We start from the raw sequence: 7,703 nt of genomic DNA on the forward strand, positions 1-7,703 counted from the left end.
TTCCCTCTAACCACCGTTTCCACTCTCAGTAGTTAAACTGTTAGCCATTTTGTTGTGTGTCTTTTCAGAAAATTTTAATGCATGCAAAAGCATATATTCGATCTTAAACATACGCAGGCCCATGCACACTGGATTCTGTAACTTTTTCCCTTTTAAGAATAAATCTTAGACTTACTTCTCTAACAGCATATAGAGGTCTCCACATTCTTTTTAAATGACTACTTAGTATTTCATTCTATGTATGTACCATCAGTTTTTAGCCAGTCTTAAAGATCTTTAGATCCTTAGCCAGTCTTTAGATCAACTAAAATTTAGATTGTTTCACTTTTTTGCTAATATAAACAATATTGCAAGGAACTCAGTTTGTTTTACTTTTTTTGTATATATATTTGCATGGGAGCACCAAAGTTAATCCATAAGATAAATTCCTAGCAATGAAATTGCTATGCTAAAGAGTATCTCCTTTTTCACTTTGAGTATGTATTTCCAAATTACCCTCCCCTGAACATCTGCACGAACTGAATCTCCTACCAGTAGTTTGAGAAGGCCTATTTCCTTATACTAATCCCCAATATTGGGTATTTTCAAATTTTTTAATCTTTGTCAATCTGATCATTAAAAATTGATGTTACATTGTTTTACTTGACATTTCCTTAATTACGACTAGGCATGAACACTTTTAGTACATTAATTCACTAGTTATTTTTCCTGACCTGTGAAATGTATATTCATGTCCTGTATCCATTTTTCATATTGAACTGTATATTTTTTCCTAGTGATTTCCAAGAGTTTTTGTTTGTTTTTTTAAGATTTTATTTATTTGACAGAGAGAGAGAGCGAGAGCAGGAACACAAGCAGGGGGCATGGGAGAGGGAGAGGCAGGCTTCCTGCTGAGTTTTTAAAATATTAAGAAAACTGCACTGTGTTTTACACCTTGCACATTTTCAGTTAATTATTGACTTTTAAAATTTTTATTATTTTTAAAAGATTTTATTTATTTTTGCAAGAGTGAGAGAATGTGTGTGCTCACGAGCAGGGGGGAGGGGCAGAGGGAGAAGCAGGCTCCCTGCTGAACATGTAGCCCAATGCGGGACTCAATCCCAGGATCCTGGGATCATGACCTGAGCCAAATGCAGATGCTTAACTGACAGCCACCCAGGTGCCCCTGAAATTACTTTTAATTGAGGTATAATTCGTATACCATAAAATACACCCCATAACTTACAGTGTACAATTCAGTGATTTCTAGTATATTTATAAGGTTGTGCACTACCACTATTTAATTCTAGGACATTTTTATCACACCACAAAGAAACTCCCCTTTCCTTCTTTCCAGCCCCAGGCCACCATGTATCTCACTTTTCTATCTGTGGAATTCTGTCTGTTCTAGACTTTTCATGTAAATGGAATTATACAGTATGTGGCCTTCTGTGTCTGACTTCTTATCACATTTTCAGGATTCATTTATGTGGTAATGTGTAACAGTACTTCTTTTGTATGACTGAATAATATTCCAGTATAGTTAGGTCATATGAGAATTCAATGCTTAACTTTCTGAGGAACTATCATAATGTTTTCTAGAGTAAGTGTACCATTATACATTCCCACAAGAAGCATCCATCTTTTTGAGTATAGCCATCATACTGATTGTGAAATGTGGTATTTCACTGTGCTACTATTTTGTTTTTGCACAGCAAAACATAGTTTTTGTCAACTATATCAGGAATACACTCACATATGCACATGCAGATATATATTTTCAAATTTAAACATGCATTCATTCTATACAGTTTATTAAGAAAAACTGCAGTCTCCAGCTCTTCCCCTCCCCCCTACCATTTTTCCTTTCCCACATATAACAACTTGTAACCAGTGGTTCTCAACCAGGGCATTTCTACCTTCAGCAAACATTCGGCAATATCTGGAGATTTGTTTGATTGTCACAACTAGGTGTGGGAGGGAGGGCTGCTATAGGCATCTCGTGTGTAGAAATCAGTGATGCTGCTCATCCTGCAATGCTGGGCCAAATCCCCCACACTTATCTAGCCCAAAATGCCAGTGGTGCCACGGTTTTAACTGACTCTTTTAATGTTTACTTCCACATCTTTGAGGAACTTGCTGCTTCTTAATTTTTCAGTCTTGGGCATTATCTAACAACTTATCCCATTGAAAGATAGAGATTTAGCTCATTTCTCTCATTCTCCTGTCCTCTCAATGTAGCTCTGTTGTAACTGTGGGAAACTCATTTTTCAAATTTGTTATTACTATGAATGACCACAGTTCATTTGAAGCTTCCTCCCTTTATATGACTGAGGTTTGTGATTAAATGATTACTTTTCCTTTCTTGCATACCTTTTTGATTTACTTGGAGTTCATAATTGTCTTTTCCCCCTTTGTTTATTATTTGCTTTATAACTCAACTCCTGTAAATTCTCTATCAGTTGTCTAAATCTCCTTGTAAGTCTTTATTCATATCAGTTATCTCTCAATTTCATTTTCCTACAAAAGGGGTTCCTGGAGCCTTTTGACTTACTCCAGTCTGGACTGTATTGCCCTCTTTACCTGGTATACGCTTATTATCTTGGGATCTCCCTTCACTCTTATCCTGGGATTCCTTTTGTCTCTTTCCTGCGTGGGTCTGTTTCTTGTACCTGTATCCTCATTCTTTTTTACTAGTATTCTGAAATTTCACTGTGATATTTCTTGGTATAGGCTTATTTCCTCCATTGTGCTGAGCACTAGGTGGACTTTTTTGATTTAGAAACTAATGTCCTTTAGACTGGAAAATTTTCTTGAATTGTTTCGCTTAATTAGTTAAGCCTCTCCATTTTATCTGGTCTTTTATTATTTGTTTGTCTTTTATTATCTTTTACTATATGTCTTCTGGTGGTTTTATTATTTAGATGTTGGAACTCTTGGAGTGGTCCTCTTTTCTCTCCATGTGCCATATCTTTTTCCTTTTGCTTTACTTTCTGTGATAGTTCCTCAGCTTCATCCACCAGTCTTTTTCTTGAGTTCTTAATTTCTGCCGTTATATTTTGTATATCTAGCTTTTCTGATTTTCTAAGTATTTTTTTTAAATAGATCCTGGTGGTTGTGTTTTTTTTTTCCTAGAAACCACATCTCTTGTATTTTTGAGAATATTAATGATAATTTACTTTGTTTAAAGTTTTTTTTTTAAGATTTTATTTATTTAGGGGCGTCTGAGTGGCTCAGTCATTAGGCATCTGCCTTCGGCTCAGGTCATCGTCCCAGGGTCCTGGGATCAAGCCCCGCATCGGGCTCCCTGCTCAGCGGGAGGCCTGCTTCTCCCTCTCCCACTCCCCCTGCTTGTGTTCCCTCTCTCGCTGTGTCTCTCTCTGTCAAATAAATAAATAAAATCTTTTTAAAAAGGATTATTTCTTTTTCTCCCTGAGCAGGGAGCCCGATGAGGGGCTCGATCCCAGGACCCTGGGATCATGACCTGAGCCGAAGGCCGATGCTTAACGACTGAGCCACCCAGGCACCCCTGTTTAAAGTTTTTTTTTCTCTTTGTATATTGTGTTTCCTCCAAATTGTGCCCCCCCTTTTGTATTTCTTTATTTTGATCTCATTTTCACGTTAATGGAGTTCCTCAGATGTCTGATAATCCTCCCCACCCCCTTATACTAAGGAAGACAAAGGAAAGGAAATAAAATATGAGTAGCTCTGACCTTGTGAGTAGGGCTAGTTGACTATGAACTTCACTGAGCCATTCAGTTGAAGAACTTCCCAAGTCTATACCTCTTAAGTCTTTCCTCTTATGGTGATCAAAAACTCTTCTGGTCTCTCAACTAGTGGGGTGGCCTAGCATTCTGGTGGCCAAGAAGGGAAGGAGAGCTTCAGGTTTCAATATCCAGTAAGAAATACTTATTTTTCCTGTTTTCAGTATGGTATCTCTCCCTCCAACCCTCACTCCAAACCACAGTTGTGCTTGGTGGTTCTCAAATAGAATTTTCTTTTATCCTTAAAAAAAAAATCTCCAATAAACCTTACAGCATAGAGAAGGAGAAGGGATCTGAAGATATGACTGCTTCCAAGTCAGACTTTCAAGTCAGTTTTTAACTTTTTATTTTGAAATAATTTCAGACTTATAAAAAATGTTTCAAAAATAGTACAGAGAGTTTCCATATACTCCTTACCACCTGTGGGAAGCTTTTTAGAAGAAGAACTTCCCTGGATCATGCCCTCCTAGATTCTAATTGGGTCAGTCTGGGTTGAGGCACAGGAATATATCATTCCAGAATGCCCTTAAATAGTGTGCATCCAGGTTAAGGAACCACATTCCTTAGAGACTTATATAGCTTAAGCTAAGTATAGCTTAAGAAATCTTTACTCAGGGGCGCCTGGGTGGCTCAGTCGGTTAAGCGTCTGCCTTCAACTCAGTTCATGATCTCAGGGTCCTGGGGTCAAGCCCCACGTCAGGCTCTCTGCTCAGCGGGGAGTCTGCTTTTTCCTCTCGCCTCTGCCCCTTCCCACTGCTTGTGTGCACTCTCTCTCTCTCAAATAAATAAAATTCTAAGGAAAAAAATCCCTGGTTTAAAAAAGAAAGAAAAGAAATCCTTGCTCATTAAATAAAATCATTTATTCATTCAATAAAAATTTTTTGAGCAATTATAATGTATTAGACACTGTGCTGGACACTAGAGATAGAGATGATAAATTAAATGAGTAAAGTTGCTTATTATTAAATAGGTAAAACATCGGTAAAGACAAGGAATTATGATTTCCTGGGATAAATGCTGTATTAGAGCTACACAGCAAAGGGAACTCTTTCCTTTAGCCAGGAGAATTAAGAACGGTTTTATGTCTAAGTTAAAAATTTGAGCCAACACTTGAAACCTAAGCAGGAATTTCCCAAGTGAAAAAGTATGTTCTAGTAAGAAAGGGCAGCCTCCATAAAAGCAAGGAGTTATGAAAAGTTATGATATACTCATGGAGTGGTAAGAAGATCGATGTAGTGTGGTGTATATGGTAGGCAGTGGAGGGAACTAACGTTGGAGAGGTAGGTTGAGGATGGATTTTATTTATTTATTTTTTTAAGATTTATTTATTTATTTTTAGAGAGAGCACAGGGAAGAGAGGCAAGGGAGAGAGAACCTTAAGCAGATTCCCCACTGAAAACAGAGCCTGATATGGGGCTCAAGCTCGGGACCCCAAGACAGTGACCCAAGCCAAAATCAGGAGTTGGACACCCAGCCAAATGAACCATCCAGGCACCCCAAGGGTGGATTTTAAAGGCCTTTTATGCCATGATGAGTTTGGATTTTATCATGTAGTCAGTGGGAACAGTGGATTAATGTAATAAGGAGTCATTTGTTCAAGCACAATGGTTTGTTTTTGATGAAGAAAATATAGATGGTAGCAAGGGATGTGACCTTTAATAAAGAAAATGAAAACAGGGAAATCATTGAGGAGGATATCACAGCAATCTGAGAAATCAGGAAAGTCACTATTATTATTATAACTACCCAACAAAGAAATCATAGTCTCCAGTAGAAATAATTGTTTGTAACCCTTTTCCTTTGTTTTATTTTTTCTAGGTTTGAAGTCCTGAGTTTTCTCATGTTATGTTATAATTCTGCTATTGTGTATATGCCTGCTTCATCTTACCAGTCTCTTTGTCGGATGGGTTCCAGGTGAGAAGAATAATTATCATTAGCTTTCACATTCGTTTATTGGACAGATACTAACTGAGCACATATTCTCTGGTTAGGTGCTGTTCTAATTTGTTGCAGTAGAGCACTAAACAAAACTCAGGAAGCTTACATTCCTATAGGAATCCTTATCATCCCTCCTGTATCATGACTTTTGAAAATATTTCAGCATTAAAGAACTATTTTCTAGCTGAACATTAAGTTAAGCCAACATGTCGTAAGTTTAGGGTGGTTTAGTGATACACCTAATCACTGCCTGTATGCCAAGTTTTGTAAATCACTTTGAGAGCTTTGAATAAATAGTCCTATGTGTGGAAAAAGTCTAAAGGAATGTGAATTTTTTCATTTATATATTTCACAAATAACTGTGCTTTGGATAAGATTAGCAATAGCTCCAGTTATCTGTAGGTCTCATTTGTATTTGTGTGTTCTAGCCTTTTTTTTTTTTTTAAGATTTTATTTATTTATTTGACAGAGAAGGAGAAAGAGCAGGAACAAAATCAGGGGAAGTGGGAGAGGGAGAAGCAGGAAGCCTGATGCGGTGCTCGATCCCTGGACCCTGGGACCATGACCTGAGCCCAAGGCAGACGCTTAACGACTGAGCCACCCAGGCGCCCCTGTGTGTTCTAGTCTTCACTAAATCAGAATTTCTAATAATTTGGACAGAGCTGAGCTGAAATTTAAACGTCCAGTGTAGAAAAAAATTTAATATAAATTAGTTTCAAGTCAGAGTAGCTTTTGAATCAGAGAATTTCAATTATAGAAGGAACCCTGAGTTAATTCCGTCCAACTGATTTTTACTTGAGGAAACTGAGCCCCTCAAAAAAGGTTAAATGCTGTATTAGTTTTCTGTTGCCTCATAACAAATTGCCACATACAATGAACTTAGCAGCCAAATAGCACACATTTATTATTTCCACAGTTTCTGTGGGTGAGGAGTCTAGGCATGTGTTAGCTGGGTCCTCTGCTTAGGGTGTTATAAAGCTGTGGTTAAGATGTCGGCTCGAGGTGCGGTTTTATCTGAGGCTTAATTGAGGTATTATACGCTTTTGTTGGCCGAATTCAGTTCTTCTAGTTGCAGGACTGAGGGCTTCAATTTCTTGTTGGCTCTCTGTTGAAGGCCAGCCTCAGTTCTTTGTCTCCCCAGCGTAGGCAGCCTACAACATGGTAGCTCACTTCTTTAAAGCAGAGAAAGAGTGAGAGACTCCAGCAAGACCTGCAGTACAATCTTGTTATATAACATAATCATATAATCATGTACATGTAGCCATGGAAATCCCATTATCTTTGCCATATTCTGTTGGTTGGAAACAAATCATGGGTCCCACCCACACTCAGTAGTAGGGGATATACAGGGTGTGAATACCAGGACAGAGGGATCATAGGGATTCATGGCCCCCCTCAAGAGACTGTCCACCCACAAATGTTTTGTTCAAGTTCATGCTATTATGTTACTGGGAAGAGAGTATGGTTCTATTTATAACAAAACCGTTTTTGCTAATTGGGGAAAGGCCAATCTAAATTAGCTATAAGTTTGATTTTGTAGATTCTCTTAAAATAGCTATATTATTTTCACTTGCCTGTAATAACATGATTAATGACTAACAAAATTTTGTCTCTAACCTGATTACTGTTACCAAGAGAGTACACTATTTAAGCACTTACTACCTATCCATAGATAAGTCTGTAAGTGACTATTTTTGATTCATCAAAACAAAACCTGCCAAATCTCTTCATTTTTGTGGCACTTGGTAGACATTTTTTAAAATAGATTTTCTTTTTTTTTTTTTTTTTTAAGATTTCATTTATTTAGGGGCTCCTGGGTGGCTCAGTTGGTTAAGCAACTGCCTTCGGCTCAGGTCATGATCCTGGAGTCCCGGGATCGAGTGCCACATTGGGCTCCCTGCTTAGCAGGGAGTCTGCTTCTTCCTCTGACCCTCCCCCATCTTGTGCTCTCTCTCTCTCAAATAAATAAAATCTTTTTTTTTTTTTAAAGATTTTATTTATTTATTTGACAGGGAGAGACAG

The 7,703-nt window shown here is 37.8% G+C and overlaps 1 protein-coding gene and 1 long non-coding RNA gene across 5 annotated transcripts in view; one reads left to right on the forward strand and one right to left on the reverse strand.

Moving 5' to 3' along the window:
* Nucleotides 1-7,703, reverse strand: part of LOC145720744 (uncharacterized) — a 253,598-nt gene that overhangs the window by 126,894 nt on the left and 119,001 nt on the right. The gene's annotated exons all lie outside the window — the stretch shown is intronic.
* The window catches only part of HYCC2 (hyccin PI4KA lipid kinase complex subunit 2), a 49,076-nt gene that overhangs the window by 18,449 nt on the left and 22,924 nt on the right, over nt 1-7,703 (forward strand). For all 4 annotated transcript variants that reach the window (XM_081813888.1, XM_081813887.1, XM_081813889.1 and 1 more), the window contains one exon: nt 5,562-5,657. In XM_081813888.1, the coding sequence (XP_081670014.1) occupies nt 5,562-5,657 (96 nt within the window). The remainder of the gene's footprint in view (nt 1-5,561; nt 5,658-7,703) is intronic.

This window comes from Leptonychotes weddellii, chromosome 3 (genome assembly GCF_054177405.1).
Source record: "Leptonychotes weddellii isolate Sample4059 chromosome 3, ASM5417740v2, whole genome shotgun sequence".
In the NCBI taxonomy this organism is placed as follows: Eukaryota; Metazoa; Chordata; class Mammalia; order Carnivora; family Phocidae; genus Leptonychotes; species Leptonychotes weddellii.